The sequence below is a fragment of the Schistocerca gregaria genome, chromosome 10 (genome assembly GCF_023897955.1).
Source record: "Schistocerca gregaria isolate iqSchGreg1 chromosome 10, iqSchGreg1.2, whole genome shotgun sequence".
In the NCBI taxonomy this organism is placed as follows: Eukaryota; Metazoa; Arthropoda; class Insecta; order Orthoptera; family Acrididae; genus Schistocerca; species Schistocerca gregaria.
The window spans coordinates 206,672,919-206,698,325 of record NC_064929.1 but is presented as its reverse complement, the minus strand read 5'-3'; the positions used below and the strand labels follow the sequence as shown (position 1 = coordinate 206,698,325).

Genomic DNA, 25,407 nt, shown 5'->3' with positions numbered 1-25,407 from the left:
AGCGTAACAGAGACGCGAAAAAGTCTCACGCTAAAACTTGCAGCTGGCGTTGTCCTAGTGGTTAGCTGGCGACGTGGGTGCCCAGTCCGTCCCTTATCGTAGGGCCTTCTAGCTTAACACGGTTCTGCTCTCGGCTCCTGTTCTCGTTTCTCCCCTCGGAGCTGCGTCTGTCTCATGGTGGGAAGGTATGACATGCATTTAGGCATTCTTGTGTTAGTCTGTGGTATTCCATTTGCTCACTCGTTACTCGTATTACTTTGGTTAATTTAATGTCACGATTTATTCGGAGCTATGTGACATACTACTGGATTTGCTTATCATGTCAGGGTTTTCATGGAAGGTGTTGGATTTGCCTGACACCTTACAGGCTGCAGCAGGTAGCGAAGCAGTCTCGAGCCACCCGTTCCCTAACGAGGTGTTTGCAAACTGAGCCTCCCCCACTGCTTGTCTAACCCACTCGCTCACCCTCAGTGCAGGAGTTGTCACCGTTTCTAAAAAAGACGTATATCTGCCAACTTTCATCCTGACTGAAGAAACGATGCCGAATTTATTTGAAGGTAGGCCAACCCTCCGCCATCCATCATACGTTGGCTTTTATAAATGCCTTCACCACGAAAACATACTTACATGAGCCATCTCCCAAGCTGATCAGTCAAACGGTGTGTAATCCTGTTCTAAGGTACCCTCCATCCACCATACACCGTATGAAATTTCACGTAGGCGGTGAGGTTCCCCTTGTTTTGAAGATCAAATGTACAAAAATTCATCAAGACAGGAGCAACACTGTGGTTTTTGTTGAAATCCGTCAGTAAAGTAGCCTCCACCATGCACTGAACGAAGTTTTATGTAGACAGTGACCTTCCTCTTGGTTTGGGAAACAGGAATTTATTTTTATAGGCCCCGCTCCCTCTATGGCGACTTATTTGCGAAACATAAACAATAGATTCGAACAACAGAAACCATCTAATGATTTCTGTCGTATAAGGGGCAATATAGCTATTAAATAACAGCAACGAGATTACTAGAGCAGTCACTTTCAGTGATACGCAAAGTAACATTATACCTTGTAAATTATCTCGACACAAAATGAAGATGATAAGCAATGTCGGACTTCCTTCCGTTTGTGTTTGAAACTCGCTGAGAACTCCTGTATGGCGAAGGGGGTGGGAGGGGAAAGCAAGGGGAGCCTCCATTTCTTTTGCGGGCCCGGGCCTCTGACGGGTTTAGCGCGCCACTGCTCGTAGAAAACCCCACGGTAGCAAACCCGACGGTAGGAAACCCCACGGTAGCGAACCCGACGGTAGGAAACCCCACGACACCGCTGTTGTTTGGTCGGTTGGTTGATTCGAGGCAGAGGACCGATCAGCGAGGTCATCGGTCCCACCGGATTAGGGAAGGATGGGGAAGGAAATCAGCCGTGCCGTTTCAAAGGAACAATTCTGGAAATTGCCTGAAGCCACATGGAAAACCTAAATCAGAGTGGCCGTACGCGGGTTTGAACAGTCGTCCTCTCGAATGCGAGGCGAGCGTGCTAATCGCTGTGCCACCTCACTCGGTAAGTTTTATTATTTATTTACTTTATTTACACGTCAAATTCCTTAGGACCAAATTGAGGAGCAAATCAGCAAAGTCATGGAACGTGTCAGTACATGAACTTACAACATAAAAGTAATAAACAAATAAAAATATATGCTCATGAACCTGAAGAAAAAGTCAGTCCATAAGTTTAAGTAAACGCTATCGGCAGCAATACAATAAGAATCAGCTTAATTTTTCGAGGAACTCCTCGACAGAATAGATGGAGTGACCCCTGAGGAAACTCTTCATTTTCGATTTGAAAGCTCGTGGATTACTGCTAAGATTTTTGAATTCGAGTGGCAGCTTATCGAAAATGGATGCAGCAGTATACTTCACACCTTTTTGCACAAGAGTTTAGGAAGTCCGATCCAAATGGAGGTTTGATTTCTGCCGAGTATTGACCGAGTGAAAGCTGCTTATTTTTGGGAATAAACTAACATTGGTAACAAGAAACGACAATAGGGAATGTACGTATTGAGAGGCCAATGTCAATATACCCAGACTCATGAACAGAGGTCGACGAGAGGTTCGTGAACTCACACCACTTATTGCCCGAACCGCCCATTTCTGAGCCAAAAATATCCGTCTAGAATGGGAAGAGTTACCCCAAAACATAATACCATACGACATAAGTGAATGAAAAGAAGCAAAGTAGACTAATTTACGTGTCGAAGTATCACTCACTTTTGATACCGCTCGAATAGTAAAAATGGCAGTATTAAGTCTTTGAACAAGATCCTGAACGTGGGCTTTCCACGACAGCTTACTATCTATCTGAACACCTAGAAATTTGAACTGTTCAGTTTCACTAATATGCCCGTTCTGTGAGATTAAAACGTCAGGTTTTGTTGAATTGTGTGTTAGAAACTGTAAAAACTGAGTCTTACTATGATTTAACGTCAGTTTATTTTCTACAACCCATGAACTGAGATCATGTACTGCACTACTTGAAACCGAGTCAATGTTGCACACAGCATCCTTTACTACCAAGCTAGTATCAACAGCAAACAGAAATATTTCAGAGTTACCCATAATACCAGAGGGCATATTTATATAAGTAAGGAACAGGAGCGGCGATTGTACCACACTTCCAAATAAACAGTGACTATCAGGACATCTAGCCAATCGTCTGGAGTCACATCCCTTGCCTACACAACAAAGCCCCCTGCAAAAAGCAAACCTCATTGTCAAATCGTCTGTTATTCTGCGTGAAGCCGACTCTGCCACCCAGCCAACTATACAGGCTGTTGAAGAAGAAACTATTCAATATTTCAGATGACGATTGTACGCATCAAAACAAGACGAAAATGATACTTCCTAGCAGATTAAAACTGTGTGCCGGACCGAGACTCGAACTCCGGGCCTTTGCCTTTCGCGGGCAAGTGCTCTACCAACTGAGCTACCCAAGCACGACTCACGCCCCGTCCTCTAAGCTTTACTTCAGCCAGAACATCGTCTCCTACCTTCCTAACTTTACAGAAGCTCTCCTGCCAACCTTGCAGAACTAGCTCTCCTGAAAGGAAGGATATTGCAGAGACACGGCTTAGCCACAGTCTGGGGGATGTTTCCAGAATGAGATTTTCACTCTGCAGCCGAGTGTGATCTGATATGAAACTTCCTGGCAGATTGAAACTGTGTGCCGGACCGAGACTCGAACTCAGGACCTTTGCCACCACATGTCAAAAGTTTCCAAACTATTTACCAGCCATGTTTAAGTTCAACACAAGGCTACACTCCACACATACACCGTCACTTATATTTATATTCGACGTAAGAAATTTCTCATTCAGAAACGGTGTTTCCAGCAATAGCCAGTGTGCATTTCATGTCCTCTCAGCATGCGCCATCAAGAATTATTTTGTTGCTCAAATATCAGAACTGATCTACTGCTTTTCGTGTTTCATTCCCTAATGTAATTTCCTAGCTCCCTCTAATTTGATTCGGCTATATCCCATCACTCTCTTTTTACTTTTGTTGATACTCATCTTTTGCCCTCTACTCAGCTGAACAGTCTCCACAGGGTAAGTTGGCTGGTGCTCAGCGGCCAATTTTCGTCCAAAGCGCTGGGCGCGTTCATTTGTTTCTTTGGAAGGGTAACTCCACATTGTTCGCCACCTTTCGGCCGGTCGGCGATTACAGAATCGAGGCGCAAGCTCTGCAGTCTTCCTCAATCGATTTCACGGAAACTATCCGGAAAAAAATTTCATTTTTGCGTCACTTATAGCTTTATGTGTGATCTTCATGATGGTGTATCCGTCATTTCGTTGATGGTCATAGTTATTGTTATATTTGCATGTAAGTGAGACACTGCGCGAAATTCTAAAAAGTTTGCAATGAAAAATAAGGTTCGCTATGATTTTGGGTTTGGTGCATGTTACATAATATGCTGCTGCATATGAAATTTTGTTTGCAAATGACGCTGTCGTTTATCGCCTAATAAAGTCATCAGAAGATCAAAACAAACTGCAAAACGATTGAGAAAAGATATCTGAATGATGCGAAAAGTGGCAGTTGATCCTAGATAACGAAAAGTGTGAGGTCATCCACACGAGTGCTAAAAGGAACTCGTTAAACTTCGGTTACACGATAAATCAGTCTAATCTAAAAGCCTCAAATTCAACAAAATACCTAGATATTACGAATAACTTCAATTGGAACGAGCACATAGAAAATATTGTGGGGAAGGCTAACCAAAGACTGCGTTTTATTGGCAGGACACTTAGAAAATGTAACAGACCTACTAAGGAGACTGCCTACACTACGCTTTTCAGTTCTCTTTTAGAGGTGTGGGACTGACGGAGTACATCGAAAAAGTTCAAAGAAAGGCAGCAAGTTTTGTATTATCGCGAAATATGGGAGAGAGTGTCACAGAAATGATACAGGATTTGGGTTGGACATCATTAAAAGAAAAGGCGCTTTTCGTTGCGACGAAATCTTCTCACGAAATTCCAATCACCAACTTTCTCCTCCGAATACGAAACTATTTTGTTGACACCGACCTACATCTACATCTACATGACTACTCTGCAATTCACATTTAAGTGCTTGGCAGAGGGTTCATCGAACCACAATCATACTATCTCTCTACTATTCCACTCCCGAACAGCGAGCGGGAAAAACGAACACCTAAACCTTTCTGTTCGAGCTCTGATTTCTCTTATTTTATTTTGATGATCATTCCTACCTATGTAGGTTGGGCTCAACAAAATATTTTCGCATTCGGAAGAGAAAGTAGGTGACTGAAATTTTGTAAAAAGGTCTCGCCGCGACGAAAAACGTCTATGCTGTAATGACTTCCATCCCAACTCGTGTATCATATCTGCCACACTCTCTCCCCTATAACGTGATAATACAAAACGAGCTGCCCTTTTTTGCACCCTTTCGATGTCCTCCGTCAATCCCACCTGGTAAGGATCCCACACCGCGCAGCAATGTTCTAACAGAGGACGAACGAGTGTAGTATAAGCTGTCTCTTTAGTGGACTTGTTGCATTTTCTAAGTGTCCTGCCAATGAAACGCAACCTTTGGCTCGCCTTCCCGACAATATTATCTATGTGGTCCTTCCAACTGAAGTTGTTCGTAATTTTAACACCCAGGAACTTAGTTGAATTGACAGCCTTGAGAATTGTACTATTTATCGAGTAATTGAATTCCAACGGATTTCTTTTGGAACTCATGTGGATCATCTCACACTTTTCGTTATTTAGCGTCAACTGCCACCTGACACACCATACAGCAATCTTTTCTAAATCGCTTTGCAACTGATACTGGTCTTCGGATGACCTTACTAGACGGTAAATTACAGCATCATCTGCGAACAGTCTAAGAGAACTGCTCAGATTGTCACCCAGGTCATTTATATAGATCAGGAACAGTAGAGGTACCAGGACGCTTCCCTGGGGAACACATAGGGAGGAGCGATCACCAAGATAAAATAAGGGAAATCAGAGCTGTTACGGAAAGATATAAGTGTTCATTCTTTCCGCGCACTGTACGAGATTGGAATAATGGAGAATTGTGAAGGTGGTTCGACGAACCCTTTGCCAGGCACTTAAATGTGATTTGCAGACTGTCCATATAGATGTAGATGTAGCTAATGTATTCAATTTTTCTTCATACTTCGTTCAATAAATTATGCCCCACATTTCTTTATTTAAAAAGCCGTTAATATATATAGACAAACGTCCTTGTTGGTGCTTCACATCTGATGTTAGTTCTGTGCGCCGGTGAAGTGTCGAACTGTTCCGGCAGATGGCAGAGCCGTAGTACAGCGTCAAAATGGCGTCTACATACGACTCACGTTACAAGCAGCGTGCTGTTATTGAATTCTTGTATGCGGAAAAAGAAACTTTGTGTCCATAAAAGTTTGTGTTCAGTGTATGGCGATGCTGCAGTTGACAGGACTACGGTTGGGCGATGGGTAATGAAAGTTACAGCCTCAGGAAATGCAGAAACAGAGCTCCACGATCAGCCACGCTCGGGACGTCCTGCCACAGCCACTGCTCCAGACGTGCTGAATCGTACGGATGCCATTATTCGTGCCGACCATCTCTTTGGGCTGCTTAAAGATTCTCTACGGAGAACACACTTTGAAGATGACGAGATTGTCAGTCATGCAGTGGAAACACGGCTACGTCTACAAGACAAGAGCTTTTATCGGCAGGGAATACACGCTCTTCCATGACGTTGGCGTACGGCCTTAGAACGTGATGGAGACGTGGAAAAACAGCACACGGACAAGACATGTTGATGTATATAGTCACCAAATTCTGACTCTTAACGGTAAAGAAATGGAAGTGATCGTATTGCATTGTTGGCCGGGAGGCCCCATTCGGCGGAGTTCGGCCACCGTTTCGCAAGTCCCATATAGTTGACGCCCCTTCGGCGACTTGCGAGTCAATGATGATGAAAGACACAATACCTAGTCTCCTGCCGGAAATCGAACCCGGGCCCCCTGCGTGGTAGGCGATAATGATACCGCTACGCTACGGAGGCGGACTTTTTAACGATAGATATGTTTTGAGAAATAAATGGGGGATTACTTATTGAACGACCCTCGTATCTATCACCAGGCACGAGAAAACTGATCTCACGTAGTACACTCATTTCCGATCGTCCTGTGCCAACGATAAGAACGAAATATCCACAACATTTCTCATATTTCATAAACGGTTGAGATATAAAAATGAGATTTTGACAAATAATAGCACACGTAGAGAGAATTACACTCCTGGAAATCGAAATAAGAACACCGTGAATTCATTGTCCCAGGAAGGGGAAACGTTATTGACACATTCCTGGGGTCAGATACATCACATGATCACACTGACAGAACCACAGGCACATAGACACAGCCAACAGAGCATGCACAATGTCGGCACTAGTACAGTGTATATCCACCTTTCGAGGCAATGCAGGCTGCTATTCTCCCATGGAGACGATCGTAGAGATGCTGGATGTAGTTCTATGGAACGGCTTGCCATGCCATTTCCACCTGGCGCCTCAGTTGGACCAACGTCGTGCTGGACGTGCAGACCGCGTGAGGCGACGCTTCATCCAGTCCCAAACATGCTCAATGGGGGACAGATCCGGAGATCTTGCAGGCCACGGTAATTGCCTTACACCTTCTAGAGCACGTTGGGTGGCACGGGATACATGCGGACGTGCATTGTCCTGTTGGAACAGCAAGTTCCCTTGCCGGTCTAGGAATGGTAGAACGATGGGTTCGATGACGGTTTGGATGTACCGTGCACTATTCAGTGTCCCCTCGACGATCACCAGAGGTGTACGGCCAGTGTAGGAGATCGCTCCCCACACCATGATGTTGGCCCTGTGTGCCTCGGTCGTATGCAGTCCTGATTGTGGCGCTCACCTGCACGGCGCCAAACACGCATACGACCATCATTGGCACCAAGGCAGAAGCGACTCTCATCGCTGAAGACGACACGTCTCCATTCGTCTCTCCATTCACGCCTGTCGCGACACCACTGGAGGCGGGCTGCACGATGTTGGGGCGTGAGTGGAAGACGGCCTAACGGTGTGTGGGACCGTAGCCCAGCTTCATGGAGACGGTTGCGAATGGTTCTCGCCGATACCCCAGGAGCAACAGTGTCCCTAATTTGCTGGGAAGTGGCGGTGCGGTCCCCTACGGCACTGCGTAGGATCCTACGGTCTTGGCGTGCATCCGTGCGTCGCTGCGGTCCGGTCCCAGGTCGACGGGCACGTGCACCTTCCGCCGACCACTGGCGACAACATCGATGTACTGTGGAGACCTCACGCCCCACGTGTTGAGCAATTCGGCGGTACGTCCACCCGGCCTCCCGCATGCCCACTATACGCCCTCGCTCAAAGTCCGTCAACTGCACATACGGTTCACGTCCACGCTGTCGCGGCATGCTACCAGTGTTAAAGACTGCGATGGAGCTCCGTATGCCACGGCAAACTGGCTGACACTGACGGCGGCGGTGCACAAATTCTGCGCAGCTAGCGCCATTCGACGGCCAACACCGCGGTTCCTGGTGTGTCCGCTGTGCCGTGCGTGTGATCATTGCTTGTACAGCCCTCTCGCAGTGTCCGGAGCAAGTATGGTGGGTCTGACACACCGGTGTCAATGTGTTCTTTTTTCCATTTCCAGGAGTGTATACAAATCGCCCTATGCTTTTTAGATCGTATAAAAGTGATAATATTACTATTTTTTTAATTTTGATAAGTACAGATTTTAACCTTGATATCTATATATTTTAATTAAGTATTTTCGGAGATAAAAGTTAATAAAAACAAATCTACTGAATACAGTATGTGCAAATGTTACAAATGTACCAGACTCCCCCTGTCGGTAATAAGTTCTAATTAATATAAATGACCTGCATTCTGCCAACCAGTTTTATGTGACGCAGCATGTGAAAGTTGCTGGATTTGGACGGGCTACTCCTGTAACTGAAATATCAGGTACGTGCTGGTACATTTGATGTTGATTAGATAGGATGAAAAAGATTTGCTTCTGTGCTATAGTAAATTAGTATCATTATCGTTACAGATCTGAAGATGGTTCTGAACGAACCGAAACCGGTCATATGAATAAAAAAATTTGTAATCAAGACAATGCGGAAGATTAGATGGGCAGATTACGTAACTAATGAGGGGGTATTGAACAGAAATTGAGAGAAGAGAAATTTGTGGCACAACTTGACCACAAGAAGGGATCGGTTGGTAGGACATGTTCTGAGGCATCAAGGGATCACCAATTTAGTATTGGAGGTCAGCGTGGTAGGTAAAAATTGTAGAGGGAGACCAAGAGATGATTACACGAAACAGATTCAGAAGGATGTTTGTTGCAGTAGGTACTGGGAGATCCACATCTACATGACTACTCTGCAATTCACGTTTAAGTGCTTGGCAGAGGGTTCATCGAACCACAATCCTGCAATCTCTCTACCATTCCACTCCCGAACAGCGCGCGGGAAAAACGAACACATAAACCTTTCTGTTTGAGCTCTGATTTCTCTTATTTTATTTTGATGAACATTGCTACCTATGTAGGTCGGGTTCAACAAAATATTTTCGCGTTCGGAAGACAAAGTTGGCGACTGAAATTTAGTAAATATATCTCGCCGCGACGAAAAACGTCTTTGCTTTAATGACTTCCATTCTAACTCGCTTATCATACCTGCCACACTCTCTCCCCTATTTCGAGCTGCCCTTTTTTTGCACCCTTTCGATGTCCTCCGTCAATCCCACCTGGTAAGGATCCCACATCACGCAGCAGTATTCTAACAGAGGACGAACGAGTGTAGTATAAGCTGTCTCTTTAGTGGACTTGTTGCACCTTCTAAGTGTCCTGGCAATGAAACGCAACCTTTGGCTCGCCTTCCCCACAATATTATCTATGTGGTCTTTCCAACTGAAGCTGTTCGTATTTTTAACACTCAGGTAATTAGTTGAATTGACAGCCTTGAGAATTGTACTATTTATCGAGTAATCGAATTCCAACGGATTTCTTTTCGAACTACCTCACACTTTTCGTTGTTTAGCGTCAACTGCCACCTGCCACACCATAGAGCAATATTTTCTAAATCGCTTCGCAACTGATGCTGGTCTTCGGATGACCTTACTAGACGGTAAATTACAGCATCATCTGCGAACAACCTAAGAGAACTGCTCAGATTGTCACCCATGTCATTTATATAGATCAGGAACAGAAGAGGTCCCAGGACTTCAGTTTTACTCTATAATTTGCCGTCTATTACTACGAACTGCGACCTTCCTGACAGGAAATCACGAATCCAGTCGCACAACTGAGACGATACCCCATAGGCTTGATTAGAGATCGCTTGTGAGGAACGGTGTAAAAAGCTTTCCGTAAATCTAGAAATGCGGAATCAACTTGAGATCCCCTGTCGATAGCAGCCATTACTTCGTGCGAATAAAGAGGCAGCTGCGTTGCACAAGAACGATGGTTTGTGAAACCTTGCTGATTACGTATCAATAGATCGTTCGCTTCGAGATTCATAATGTTTGAATACAGTATATGCTCCAAAACCCTACTGCAAACAGAGATGAAGAAGCTTGCACAGGACAGAGGAGCATGGAGAGCTGCATCAAACCAGTCTCTGGACTGAAGACCACAACCAAACAAAGCAGAGGTGGCAGTAGATATTTTTTAATGATCACCATGCAAGTCTCCAGTTGATATTAACCGATAATGTGAGCGTAGTTTCCAGTTTAGAATGGCACGTCCCCTCCAGCGCTAGACGTTCCCACTGCAGCGCCTGGCCGCAACCCCCACCACTACCTCTCTCCCCAAGCGTGCCGGGCTGTCAGTGTCTCTACTGGCCAAGTTATTCTGCACGGGCCCTAACTGCACCCTACAGCTGTTCCGACGGCGGGATTTGTAGTGCTCGCGCTATTCGTCCACGAGACGTAAGAGGGCCATAGACACGGGTTCCCAGGCAGATGCCGTGTTACTTGACTTCCACAAGGCGTTGGATACAGTTCCCCACAGTTGTTTAATGAACAAAGTAAGAGCATATGGAATATCAGACCAACTGTGTGATCGGATTGAAGAGTTCCTAGATAACAGAACGCAGCATGTCATTCTCAATGGAGGGAAGTCTTCCGAAGTAAGAGTTATTTCAGGTGTGCCGCAGGGGTGTCGTGGGACCGTTGCTATTCACAGTATACATAAATGACCTTCTGGATGACATCGGAAGTACACTGAGACTTTTGGTGGATGATTCTGTAGTATAACGAGAGGTTGTAAGAATGGAAAACTGTACTGAAATGCAGGAGGATCTGCAGCGAATTGACGCATGGTGCAGGGAATGACAATTGAATCTCAATGTAGACAAGTGTAATGTGCTGCGAAAACATAGAAAGAAAGATCCGTTATCATTTAGCTACAATATAGCAGGTCAGCAACTGGAAGCAGTTAATTCCGGAATTAGGAGTGATTTAAAATGGAATAATCATATAAAGTTGATCGTCGGTAAAGAAGATGCCAGACCGAGATTCATTGGAAGAGTCCTAAGGAAAATCAACCCGAAAACCCAAAGGAAGGAGGTTACAGTACGCTTGTTCGCCCACTGTTTGAATACTGCTCACCAGTGTGGGATCCGTACCAGGTAGGGTTGATAGAAGAGATAGAGAAGATCCAACGGAGAGCAGCGCGCTTCGTTACAGGATCATTTAGTAATGGCGAAAGTGTTACGGACATGATAGATAAACTCCAGTGGAAGACTCTGCAGGAGAGACGATCAGTAGCTAGGTACGGGCTTTTGTTAAAGTTTCGAGAACATACCTTCACCGAAGAGTCAAGCGGTATATTGCTCCCTCCTACGTATATCTCGCGAAGAGACCCTGAGGATAATATCAGAGAGATTAGAGCCCACAGGGAAGCATACCGACAATCCTTCTTTCCACGAACAATACGAGACTGGAATAGAAGGGAGTACCGATAGAGGTATTCAGGGTACCCTCGGCCACACACCGTCAGGTGGCTTGCGGAGTATGGATGTAGATGTAGATGTAGATGTAGACAGACATTAGTGCGTGCCGCCGCTCACCGGTTATCTTGGATCCAGGGCCGTAGCGATCGTCCGAGGCGACGATGGAGAAGGGGTTGTCTCGCGGGTCCCCGGGCCGAGCTTGTCCGTGGTATGGCTGGTTGGGGCGTGGCTTCACACACGCGTCCACGGGAGCGCCGTCTGGGAAGGCGCGCGCCGTCCACGGCCGCGTCATCAACGCCGCCATGGCCACCAGCACAGCCGCCGCCGTCGCTCGCCGCATGTCAGCCGCCGGAAACCTGCGTCACACAACCAGGAAGCTCATCTTACCGGCCGCTAACAGAGTAGCAAGATTTGTCTGATGAAGCGATAGAAGAAGAAACAATTAGTTGACAGAGAAGAGATAGCGGATCCCGTATTAGAATAAGAATTTAAAACACATTAGGACGACATAGGCTCAAAATAAGGAGAAGGGATAGATAACATTCCATCGGAATTTCTTATGGGGGGGGGGGGGGGGGGGGGTAGGACATCAAATTGGCCGACTTTGAGAAGAAGAGGCACCACAGGACATTTTAATTTACACTGCCTATACTTTTACAAATAAATTCATAAAACTTTGTCAGCATGACCATGAAGGATTTAGGATTCACACTCATAGCATTGAAAGTTCAAAAACATAACAAAATAATTTTTTTTACATGTGAAATTTCATAATTTATCCATTTACTATTGGCTACATTTGTTGCTATAGGTACACTTTTCTTCATAAGTAAGAGAGACTGTTCGATGAATTTAACACAGTATGCAATCCACACTTACAGGTGTCTGAAACTCTAGAATCTATTTAATCTATGGAAAACCGAATGGGCTGTTACGTTTTAAACTTCGTGCTTAGAGAAAACTCAAATTTTATAGTTAATTATCTCAAATTTTACCACAGTTTTTAACAGATTTGCGAAATTCTTGAGTTTCATACACCTGTAAGTATGGTTTGTATGCTGTGCAAAATTCATCGAAGAATCTCTCTTACTTATGAAGAAAAGTGTACCTACAGCAACAAATGCAGTTAATACCAAGGGAAAAAATTATGAAATTACACATGTAAAAAAATTGTTTTTTTATGTTGTTGAAGTTCCTCTGCTATGAGTGTGAATCCTGAATCCTTCCTGGTCATGCTAACAAAGTTTTATGAATTTACTTGTAAAAGTATAGACAGTGTAAATTAAAATGTCCTGTGGTGCCTCTCCTGCTCCAAGTCGGCCCGTTTCACGTCCCACCCACCCCCCCCCCCCCCTTAAACAATTGGTGTAAGTGGCAAAAAAAAAGACTGTTCACAATGGTGTGTAGTTTGTATGAGTCTCACTTTCGGAAAAACCTCATGCACACAATTCCGAAGGCAGCAAGGGCCGACAAATGCAAGAATCATCGTACAGTCAGCTTAACGGTTCATGCATCCAAGTTCCTGCCAACAATAATATACAGAAGAGTGGAAAAGAAAATTTCGTATGTGTTAGATGACGATCAGTTTGGCCTTAGTAAAGGTAAAGGGCACCAGTGACGCAGTTCTAACGTTGCAGTTGATAACAGAAGCTTGACTGAAGAGAAATCGAGACACGACCTGTAGAAAGTGTGGACAATGTAGAATGGTGCAAGATGTTAAAAATTCCGAGAACAGTTGCGGTAAGCTGTAGGGAAAGAAATGTAATATAAAATTTTTACAAGAACCAAGGGCGAACAATAAGAATGGATGACCGAGAACGAAGTGCAGGGATGTAGTCTTTCGCCCTATTGTTGAATCTGTGCATCGAAGAAGGAATGATGGAAATAAAAGATTCAGGAGTGGAATTAAAATTCAAAGTGAAAGGATATCATTGTTATGATTCGCTGACGACATTGTTATCCTGAGTGAAAGTGAACAAGAATTACGTGATGTACTGAATGGAATGAACAGTCTAACGAGTACATAATATGGACTAAGAGTAAATCGAAGAAAGACGAAAGTAATGAGAAATAGCAGAAATAAGAATAGCTACGAAGTTAACATCAGAACTAATGATCACGAAGCACATGAAGTTATGGAATTCTACAACTTAGGCAGCAAAATAACAATGGAGGACATCAAAAGCAGGCTAGCACTGGCAAAAAGGGCATCCCTGACCAAGATAAATACGCTAGTATCAAACATAGGCTTTAATTTGAGGTAAAAATTTCTGAGAATGTACATTTGGAACAGAGCATTGTATAGTAGTGACACATGGATAGTGGAAAAACCGGAACGGAAGGGAATGTATGCAGTTGATTTGTGGTATACGGGGGAATATCGAAAATAAAGTGGTCTGATAACGTAAGGAATGTTGAGGCTCCCCGTAGTATTTGCGAGAAAAGGAATATATGGAAAACACTGACAGGAAGAAGGGATATGCGTTAAGAGATCAGGGGATGATTTCCATGGTACTAGAGGGAGCTGTAGAGTGTGACAACTGTATAGGAAGACAGAGATTGGAATACATCCAGCAAAGAATTGAGTTTAGAGGTTGCAATGGCAACTCTGAGAAAAAAAGAATTGACAAAGAGGAAGAATTCGTGGGAGGCCGCATCAAACCACCAGAAGACTGATGACATGAAAACAAAAAAAACAAAACTGACGGCCGAACAAAATGCAAGGCACTTTTTACACGAAGAATGATGCATCTCTGCCACAAACACCAAGACAGTCTGCTGAATGGGTCTATAAAGATATATAAGCGGGACAATATACATGCACCAGTCAGTTTGGGGGAAGGAAAAGAGGTGAACACAGCACAAAGCGAACCACATCAATATGTTTTTGCTGGAACGGTCTGCCAATACATAGTGAGTACCCATTCAGAAATTATCGTCCTTGTGAAACACAACTATCTCTTTATTCGCACGAGGCAATGAGCGCTATCGACTGGGAATTTCAAATGGGTTCCATATTTCTAGATTTTCGGAAGGCTTTTGATACCGTTCCTAGTAAGAGACTTCTTGTGCGAAAAAAATGTGTGTGGAATCTTATGGGACTTGACTGCTAAGGTCATCAGTCCCTAAGCTTACACGCTACTTAACCTAAATTATCCTAACGACAAACACACACAGCCATGCCCGAGGGAGGACTCGAACCTCAGCGGGGACCAGCCGCACAGTCCATGACTGCAGCGCCCCAGGCGGCTCGGCTAATCCCGCGCGGCTTCTTGTGCCTATGAAGTGTTGTCTCAATCGTGCTGCTGGATTGGAGATTACCTGTCAGAATGGTTACAGATAGCAGTAACTAACCGAAAAACATCGAGTAAAACAAAAGTCATATCTGGCGTTCCCCAAGGAAGTATTATAGGCTCTCTATTGTTCGTAATCTACATAGTGAGTCACTAACTATTGCCATCAAGACTAACTCCGAAAGTGTGATATGAGCGGAAAAGTTTGTAGTACAAACGTTGCGTGGGACAACGGGGGCCATAATATGAAGCTGCTTTTTGTTGCTAGGTAGGGTCGCGTCAGAGATATGAAGGTCGAAGGTCAACTTCGTTTTGTTTTTAAATGGGATGCTATAGTTTGGTACTTATTTTCTGATACAATTGGCGGAAGGATTGCACTTTTGTCACGTTCAACAATTCTCGTCAGTCCTCGGTGGTCTCTTTTTCCGGCGGCAGCGATGTCGGAAATTTAATGTTTTGCCGGATTTCTGACACAGTACACACATGAAACGGTCATACGGGAAAATCTGCACTTCATCGCTACCTCGGAAATGATGTGTCCCATCGCTCGTGCGCCGACTACAACACCACGTTCAAACTCACTTAAGTCTTGATAAACTGTCATTGCAGCAGTAACCGATCTAACAACTACGCCAGACACTTGTCTTCTACAGGCGTTGCCGACCGCAGCGCCGTATTTTGCCTGTTTATATAGCTCTGTATTTCAATACACTGTGTATACCAATTTCTTTGGCGCTTCAGTGCGCGATGATTTCAGCCGAAATGGTGGGGCAGTGGTTAGCACTGCAGCCTCTCAGTTTTTGCGCACCGTGTTCTAAAGCGGTTTTTATTTATTTCAAAAAATGGTTCAAATGGCTCTGAGCACTATGGAACTTAACAGCGGAGGTTTTCAGTCCCCTAGAACTACTTAAACCTAACTAACCTAAGAACATCACACGCATCGATGCCCGAGGCAGGATTCGAACCTGCGACCGTAGCGGTCGCGCGGTTCCAGACTGAAGCGCCTAGAACCGCTCGGCCACTGCGGCCGGCTATTCATTTCATTTTTTTTATTTATCTACCTATATACGTAGATAGTTGCAACACCAACATTTATTAGGAATTTCGCGGATACGAGGGCGTTATATTAATCGTGAAACAACAACAGTGTTTGACAAATTTATACCTGTGTATGGTATGTTTTCAAGGGTTACAATGTTTGTCGTTTTCTGTTATTTCATTTTTATATTAACGCTTATATTTTATTCTTGAGTTTATTTTTCAGTAATATTTAGTGCATACTCTTGGATGACACCGATCGTAGAATCATTGAAAACAGCGATATTCCCTATACCACGAGCATCAAACGAAGGCAGGTTTGCCGCAGCCACATTTCCTGGTATGACTCCCACACGAGATGGAAATGGCGTCAGCACTGGTGAATATTTTACGCGTTGGCAATAACGACACGACAAAAGACGCATAACTTATCACTTTTCCCGCAACTGGCGATTTCAGTGGGTTATGAATGAAGATACAGTACAGTAAGTTCACCGAAAACAACTACAAACAGTTTTCTTATTCATTTATTGTTTTTTCTTTCTTAATTTATTCATCAGACGTACCAGTACTACAGTAGTAATAAGAACGTTATTTCAGGGCACACTGGAAAAATATTAGTGGAGTAATCTTCTGCGGACGTGGGTGGATAAATGAAAAACTAAAATAAGAATGATACAATACTGGCCATTACAATCGCTACACCAAGAAGAAATGCAGATGATAAACGGGTATTCATTGGACAAATATATTATACTAGAAATGTCATGTGATTACATTTTCACGCAATTTGGGTGCCTAGATCCTGAGAAATCAGTACCCAGAACAACCACCTCTGGCCGTAATAACGGCCTTGATACGCCTGGGCATTGAGTCAGAGCTTGGATGGCGTGTACAGCTACAGCTGCCCATGCAGCTTCAACGCGATACCACAGTTCATCAAGAGTAGTGACTGGCGTATTGAGAAGAGCCAGTTGCTCGGCCACCATTGACCAGGCGCTTTCAATTGGTGAGAAATCTGGAGAATGTGCTGCCCAGGACAGCAGTCGAACATTTTATGTATCCAGAAAGGCCAGTACAGGACCTGCAAGCTGCGTTCGTGCATTATCCTGCTGATATGTAGGATATAAGTTGTACCCGTGGTCTAGGGTCTAGCCGGCACGGTAGCTCAGCGTGTTCGGTCAAAGGGTTACGTGCCCTCTGTAATAAATAAAACTGAGCTCATCGATCAACAACGAACTTCAGTGGATGTCTTACGACGTCCGCTCCGAGCAGATGCAACAAACAAAAGCAAACAAAATGAGATCTAAAAAAAAAAATCGGTCAGAGGGTTACGCGCCCTCTGTAATAAAAAAAACTGAGTCAATCGATCAACAACGAACATAAACGGATGTCTTACGACGTCCGCCCCGAGCAGATGCAACGAACACATGCGAACAAAATGAGATTAAAAAACAAAAGTGGGTAGCGTCTTTAATTCATAATGAAAACGTCTTCGGTCCCGGGTTCGATCCCCGCCACTGCCTAAATTTTGATAAATAATCAGCATTCGCGGCCGAAGACTTCCGGCATAAGAAATCAGCCTCATTCTGCCAACGGCCTTGTCAAAGAGGGTGGAGGAGCGGATAGAGGTTCAGGGCACTCTCTTGTCCTAGGGGTGGGAAATTGCCCCTAAAGGCGGAAGAATCAGCAATTATCAACGACATGAGGATGCAGAAGGCAATGGAAACCACTGCATTAAAGACACGTAACGTGTATCCACAGGACATGTGGCCTGTAGTTGAAGAAGTGTCATGATGATCTCTCCATTGGCAAAAGATTCCGGAATAGTCCCCCATTCGGATCTCCGGGAGGGGACTGCCAATGGGAGGTTACCATGAGAAAAAGATTGGATAATGTTATACGAGTCGGGGCGTGGAATGTCAGAAGCTTGAACGTGGTAGGGAAACTAGAAAATCTGAAAAGGGAAATGCAAAGGCTCAATCTAAGTATAGTAGGAGTCAGTGAAGTGAAGTGGAAGTGAAGTGAAGTGAAGTGAAGTGGAAGGAAGACAAGGATTTCTGGTCAGATGAGTATTGGGTAATATCAACAGCAACAGAAAATGGTATAACAGGTGTAGGATTCGTTATGAATAGGAAGGTAGGGCAAAGGGTCTGTTACTGTTAACAGTTCAGTGACCGGGTTGTTCTAATAAGAATCGACAGCAGACCAACACCAACAACGATAGTTCTGGTATACATGCCGACGTCGCAAGCTGAAGATGAACAGATAGAGAAAGTGTATGAGGATATTGAAAGGGTAATGCAGTATGTAAAGGGGGACGAAAATCTAATAGTCATGGGCGACTGGAATGCAGTTGTAGGGGAAGGAGTAGAAGAAAATGTTACAGGATAATATGGGCTTGAGACAAGGAATGAAAGAGGAGAAAGACTGATTGAGTTCTGTAACAAGTTTCAGCTAGTAATAGCGAATACCCTGTTCAAGAATCACAAGAGGAGGAGCTATACTTGGAAAAGGCCGGGAGATACGGGAAGATTTCAATTAGATTACATCATGGTCAGACAGAGATTCCGAAATCAGGTACTGGATTGTAAGGCGTACCCAGGAGCAGATGTAGACTCAGATCACAATATAGTAGCGATGAAGAGTAGGCTGAAGTTCAAGACATTAGTCAGGAAGAATCAATACGCAAAGAAGTTGGATACGGAAGTTCTAAGGAATGACGAGATACGTTTGAAGTTCTCTAACGCTATAGATACAGCAATAAGGAATAGCGCAGTAGGCAGCACAGTTGAAGAAGAATGGACATCTCTAAAAAGGGCCATCACAGAAGTTTGGAAGGAGGAGGAGATTACTGTTTAACGTCCCGTCGACAACTAGGTCATTAGAAACGGAGCACAAGCTCAGATTAGGGAAGGATGGGGAAGGAAATCGGCCGTGCCCTTTCTAAGGAACCATCCCGGCATTTGCCTGAAGCGATTTAGGGAAATCACGGAACGCGGGACTGAACCGTCGTCCTCCCGAATGCGAGTCCAGTGTGCTAACCACTGCGCCACCTCGCTCGGTCTGGGAAGGAAAACATAGGTACAAAGAAGGTAGCTGCGAAGAAACCATGGGTAGCAGAAGAAATACTTCAGTTGATTGATGAAAGGAGGAAGTACAAACATGTTCTGGGAAAATCAGGAATACAGAAATACAAGTCGCTGAGGAATGAAATAAATAGGAAGTGCACGGAAGCTAAGACGAAATGGCTGCAGGAAAAATGTGAAGACATCCAAAAATATATGATTGTCGGAAGGACAGACTCAGCATACAGGAAAGTCAAAACAACCTTTTGTGACATTAAAAGCAACGGTGGTAACATTAAGAGTGCAACGGGAATTCCACTGTTAAATGTAGAGGAGAGAGCAGATAGGTGGAAAGAATACATTGAAAGCCTCTATGAGGGTGAAGATTTGTATGATGTGATAGAAGAAGAAACAGGAGTCGATTTAGAAGAGATAGGGGATCCAGTATTAGAATCGGAATTTAAAAGAGCTTTGGAGGACTTACGGTCAAATAAGTCAGAAGGGATAGATAACATTCCATCAGAATTTCTAAAATCATTTGGGGAAGTGGCAACAAAACGACTATTCACGTTGGTGTGTAGAATATATGAGTCTGGCGACATACCATCTGACTTTCGGAAAAGCATCATCCACATAATTCCGAAGACGGCAAGAGCTGACAAGTGCGAGAATTATCGCACAATCAGCTTAACAGCACATGTATCGAAGCTGCTTACAAGAATAATATACCGAAGAATGGAAAAGAAAATTGAGTATGCGCTAGGTGACGATCAGTATGGCTTTAGGAAAAGTAAAGGCACGAGAGAGGCAATTCTGTCGTTACGGCTAATAATGGAAGCAAGGCTAAAGAAAAATCAGGACACGTTCATAGGATTTGTCGACCTGGAAAAAGCGTTCGACAATATAAAATGGTGCAAGATGTTCGAGATTCTGAAAAAAATAGGGATAAGCTATAGGGAGAGACGAGTCATATACAATATGTACAACAACCAAGAGGGAATAATAAGAGTGGACGATCAAGAACGAAGTGCTCGTATTAAGAAGGGTGTAAGACAAGGCTGTAGCCTTTCGCCCCTACTCTTCAATCTGTACATCGAGGAAGCAATGATGGAAATAAAAGAAAGGTTCAGGAGTGGAATTAAAATACAAGGTGAAAGGATATCAATGATACGATTCGCTGATGACATTGCTATCCTGAGTGAAAGTGAAGAAGAATTAAATGATCTGCTGAACGGAATGAACAGTCTAATGAGTACACAGTATGGTTTGAGAGTAAATCGGAGAAAGACGAAGGTAATGAGAAGTAGTAGAAATGAGAACAGAGAGAAACTTAACATCAGGATTGATGGTCACGAAGTCAATGAAGTTAAGGAATTCTGCTACCTAGGCAGTAAAATAACCAATGACGGACGGAGCAAGTAGGACATCAAAAGCAGACTCGCTATGGCAAAAAAGGCATTTCTGGCCAAGAGAAGTCTACTAATATCAAATACCGGCCTTAATTTGAGGAAGAAATTTCTGAGGATGTACGTCTGGAGTACAGCATTGTATGGTAGTGAAACATGGACTGTGGGAAAACCGGAACAGAAGAGAATCGAAGCATTTGCGATGTCGTGCTATAGACAAATGTTGAAAATTAGGTGGACTGATAAGGTAAGGAATGAGGAGGTTCTATGCAGGAAAGGAATATGTGGAAAACACTGATAAGGAGAAGGGACAGGATGATAGGACATCTGCTAAGACATGAGAGAATGTCTTCCATGGTACTAGAGGGAGCCGTAGAGGGCAAAAACTGTAGAGGAAGACAGAGATTGGAATACGTCAAGCAAATAATTGAGGACGTAGGTTGCAAGTGCTACTCTGAGATGAAGAGGTTAGCGCAGGAAAGGAATTCGTGGCGGGCCGCATCAAACCAGTCAGTAGACTGACGACCAAAAGAAAAAAAAAATGTGTGGTTTCGCAGGTATCGAATAAAGGGTAGAACCACGTGTGGTAACACATATGAAATGTTAGGTGCACTGTTCAAAGTGCCGTCAATGCGAACAAGAGGTGACCGAGACGTGTAACCAATGGCACCCCACACCATCACGCAGGGTGATACGCCAGTATGGTGATGACGAATACACGCTTCCAATGTGCGTTCACCGCTATGTCGCCAAACAGGGATGCGACTATTATGATGCTGTAAACAGAACCTGGATTCCTCCGAAAAAATGCCTGTCATCTCGACTACTAGTGATACGAGGCCGTTGGGATCCAGCACGGCGTTCCGTGTTACCCTCCTGAACCCACCGATTCCATATTCTGCTAACAGTCATTGGATCTCGACCAACGCGAGCAGCAATGTCGCGATACAATAAACCGCAATCGCGATAGGCTACAATCCGACCTTTATCAAATTCGGAAACGTGATTGTACGCTTTTCTCCTCCTTACACGAGGCATCACAACAACGTTTCACCAGGCAACGCCGGTCATCTGCTGTTTGCGTATGAGAAACCGGTTGGAAACTTTCCTCATATCAGCACGTTGTAGGTGTCGCCACCGGCGCCAACCTTGTGTGAATGCTCTGAAAAGCTAATCATCTGCATATCGCAGCATCTTCTTCCTGTCGGCTAAATTTCGCGTCTGTAGCTCGTCATCTTCGTGGTGTAGCAATGTTAATGGACAGCAGTGTAATTGGGTTTCGAACACGGGACACAGATGTCTGAAGCCGCGATGCTAACCACTGTTGCCACAGCTTCGGCTGAAACCAGTGTTCGCTAAGAAGCATACGAAGTATTTCGAAAACTTCTACCGGGAGGAAGTGTTGGGTATCTACGGGTAAGCCGAGACACTTGTTGTTGGCTTATTTGGACCGCTCTTCCACTGAGCGAAGTTTCTGGGAAACTGGATAATGGCACTTGTCGTGTTCTGCTCGTTAGCCATTTAACAATTTTTTGCAAATCGCTTCCTTGAGACCCTTTTCGTCTCTTTCATTTGCTGCATCTAAATCTGCAAACGCTATGAGCGTATGCTTGCCTTTCTTTAAGCCGTCTTGTGAGACAGGTCTTAGTTCTCACAGAAATTCTGTCAAGGTGGATCAAAGATTCTGGACGTTTCCAGATACGATGGCGGCCACCTGGCCACTGAAGACAAGTTGTCAGAAAAGAGCTCTCTCCATTAACTGGAGAGAGATTTTTTATCGGCGTGACGGCACAGTGGTGAAAGCACTAGCAGAGCCCTACCGCCATACTAATGACGGCGCTGCTTCCCAGTTGTCACGCCAAATGCGCTGCCCGCGTCGCTAAGTGCCGTCTGCCTCGTAGAAAGCGCAGAGGGCAGTCAGCCCGGATGGAGGTGCGCTATTACGGAGACGAAGGAGCGGGAAATGGGGACCGCGACTCGCTCTCCGCCACAGCTGTGGGGGAGGCTGGTGAAGCGGCAGGAAGGCTCTGTTACCGGGTCAGCCGCCTCCTCGCTCTATAGTGTCTCCATTTCCCGCACTAGGCACACTTTCACTCGTAACGTTCCAGGAAAATGAGCTGTCTGCGTGCGTACCACAGAAATGGAATTGCCTGGGGTCGCACTGTCAGATTGACAGCGCAGGCGTCCAACTTGCCGACATGAATAACATACGCTCTGGTCAAAAAATCCAGGAACTTGGTCCACAAAATTAAGAGTCCAACCATTTGACTAGAGGGACGATTACTCACCCACTGTTCACTTTACCAATACCACATGCAGGTTTGCAGGTAGCAAATAAGATCCCTGCTTACTCGGAGATGGCCGGCCGCGGTGGTCTCCCGGTTCTAGGCGCGCAGTCCGGAACCGTGCGACTGCCACGGTCGCAGGTTCGATTCCTGCTTCCGGCATGGATGTGTGTGATGTCCTTAGGTTAGTCAGGTTTAAATAGTTCTAAGTTCTAGGGGACTGATGACCACAGCAGTTGAGTCTCATAGTGCTCAGAGCCATTTGAACCATTTTTTACTCGTAGATGGAATGACATCTGGTTGGCTACTGTGTCATCTAATAAATTCCACACTACCAAGGAGAATGCCGCAGGTTGGTGCTCTTCCTCCTGTTGCTCTTGGAAGGAATCCACTGTCGTATGTCGCTTCCACATTGGTCATACCAGGCCATTAAAATTGCTACACCACGAAGATGACGTGCTACAGACGCGAAATTTAACCGACAGGAAGAAGATGCTGTGATATGCAAGTGATTAGCTTTTCAGAGCATTCACACTAGGTTGGCGCCGGTGGCGACACCTACAACGTGCTGACATGAGGAAAGTTTCCAACCGATTTCTCATACACAAACAGCAGTTGACCGGCGTTGCCTGGTGAAACGTTGTTGTGATGCCTTGTGTAAGGAGGCGAATTGCGTACCATCACGTTTCCGACTTTGACAAAGGTCGGATTGTAGCCTATCGCGATTGCGGTTTATCGTATCGCGACATTGTTGCTCGCGTTGGTCGAGATCCAATGACTGTAAGCAGAATATGGGATCGGTGGGTTCAGGAGGGTAATACGGAACGCCGTGCTGGATCCCAACGGCCTCGTATCAATAGCAGTCTAGATCACAGGCATCTTATCCGCATGGCTATAACGTATCCCTGAGTCAATAGATGGGAACATTTGCAAGACAACAACCATCTGCACGAACAGTTCGACGACGTTTCCAGCAGCGTGGCCAATCAGCTCGGATACCGTGGCTGCGGTTACCCTTCACGCAGCATCACAGACGAATCTGGGTGCACGAATGGCAAAACGTCATTTTTCGGATGAATCCAGGTTCTGTTTACAGCATCACAATGGTCGCATCCGTGTTTGGCGACATTGCGGTGAACGCACATTGGAAGCGTGTATTCGTCATCGCCATTCTGGCGTATCACCCGGCGTGATGGTACGGGGTGCCATTAGTTACACGTCTCGGTCACCTCTTGTTCGCACTGACTGTACTTTCAACAGTGGACGCTACATTTCAAATGTCTTACGACCTGTGGCTCTGCCCTTCATTCGATCCCTGCGAAACCATACATTTCGGCAGGATAATGCACGACCGCATGTTGCAGGTCCTGTACGGGCCTTTCTGGATACAGAAAATGTTAGACTGCTGCCCTGGCCAGCAGATTCTCCAAATCTCTCACCAACTGAAAACGTCTGGTCAATGGTAGCCGAGCAAGTGGCTCATCGCAACACGCCAGTTTGCGAATGCCGAGATGGCAGAGTTAGAGGAGCAATATGTCTGCATTAAATTTTGCTGTAAACTCAAGAAAACCGTTACGGAGATACACCAAATGAAGTAGGAAACCTACAGTGATTAACCCTTAAGCCGTGCTCGGTGTTACGAATGGTTCACACGGTTTAAAAGTGCCCAGTTGGAAGTTACAGATGACCCTCGTTCAGGACATCCTGCGACATCTATTGACAATGCTAATGTCAGGAACGTCAACGAAATTATGCATGCCGATCGAAGAGATTGCAGATGAATGTAACATAGAAGTTGGATCATGTCATAAAATCCTGACACAGCATCGTATTGTTGCGAAGTTCGTCCCACGGCTGATGAATCAAGACCAAAAAGAGCTTCGCCTCGCCAATGAGAACGAAATGTTCCTTAAGAGAAGCGTAGCTGTTGATGAGACATGGGCCTACGATTATGAAGTTGACACCAAGGTTCAGTCTTGACAATGGGTAGGGAAAGAACCCAAGACCAAAAAAGCTCTTCAGGTCAGGTCAAATGTCAAAACGGTGCTGATAGTTTTGTTTGAATTTGAAGAATTAGTTCACAGTGAATTCGTGCCACAGGAACAAACTGTTAATCGATGGCACTATCGGGGCGTGCTACGACACCTGCGAGAAGGAAATGGCCTGAAATATGGCGAGACAATTCATGGATGTTTCATCACGATAATGCACCCGCACATTCAAATTCAAAATGGCTCCAAGCACTATGTAACTTAACATCTGAGGTCATCAGTTACCTAGATGTAGAACTACTTAAGCCTAACTTACCTAAGGACAGCACACACATCCATGTCCGAGGCAGGATTCGAACCTGCGACCCTAGCAGTAGCATGGTCCCGGACTGAAGCGCCTAGAACCGCTCGGCCACAACGGCCAGCTCCCACACATTCATCCCTGATGGTGTCTGACTACTTGCAGAAAAACGAAATCACTGTGCTGCCTTCTCCTCATTACTCTCCAGACCATGCTCATGCGGAATTTTTTATTTCCAAAGTTGGTAGTTAGGACAAAGATGTGTAACGATAGAAGAGATACATGAGAAATCGCAGGTGGGGCTTCGAGCGATCCAGCAAGAGGCATACCAAGACTGGTTGTGTAAGTGGAAACGGCGTTTGGAGCGGAGTATCAATTGCAGAGGAGAATATTTAGAAGGAGACCATGCACATTTGTAATTCGTCCGGATTTTACGGAAATTACATAAGCTTGATCCATAATGACAGGACGATACAGTACTAGATCCTCAGAAAATAATAATT

The 25,407-nt window shown here is 44.9% G+C and overlaps 1 protein-coding gene across 1 annotated transcript in view; it reads right to left on the bottom strand.

Moving 5' to 3' along the window:
- Positions 1–25,407, bottom strand: part of LOC126293182 (reelin domain-containing protein 1) — a 109,670-nt gene that overhangs the window by 64,138 nt on the left and 20,125 nt on the right. The window contains exon 2 of the mRNA XM_049986283.1: positions 11,640–11,878. Within this exon, the coding sequence (XP_049842240.1) occupies positions 11,640–11,862 (223 nt within the window). The 5' untranslated portion in view covers positions 11,863–11,878. The remainder of the gene's footprint in view (positions 1–11,639; positions 11,879–25,407) is intronic.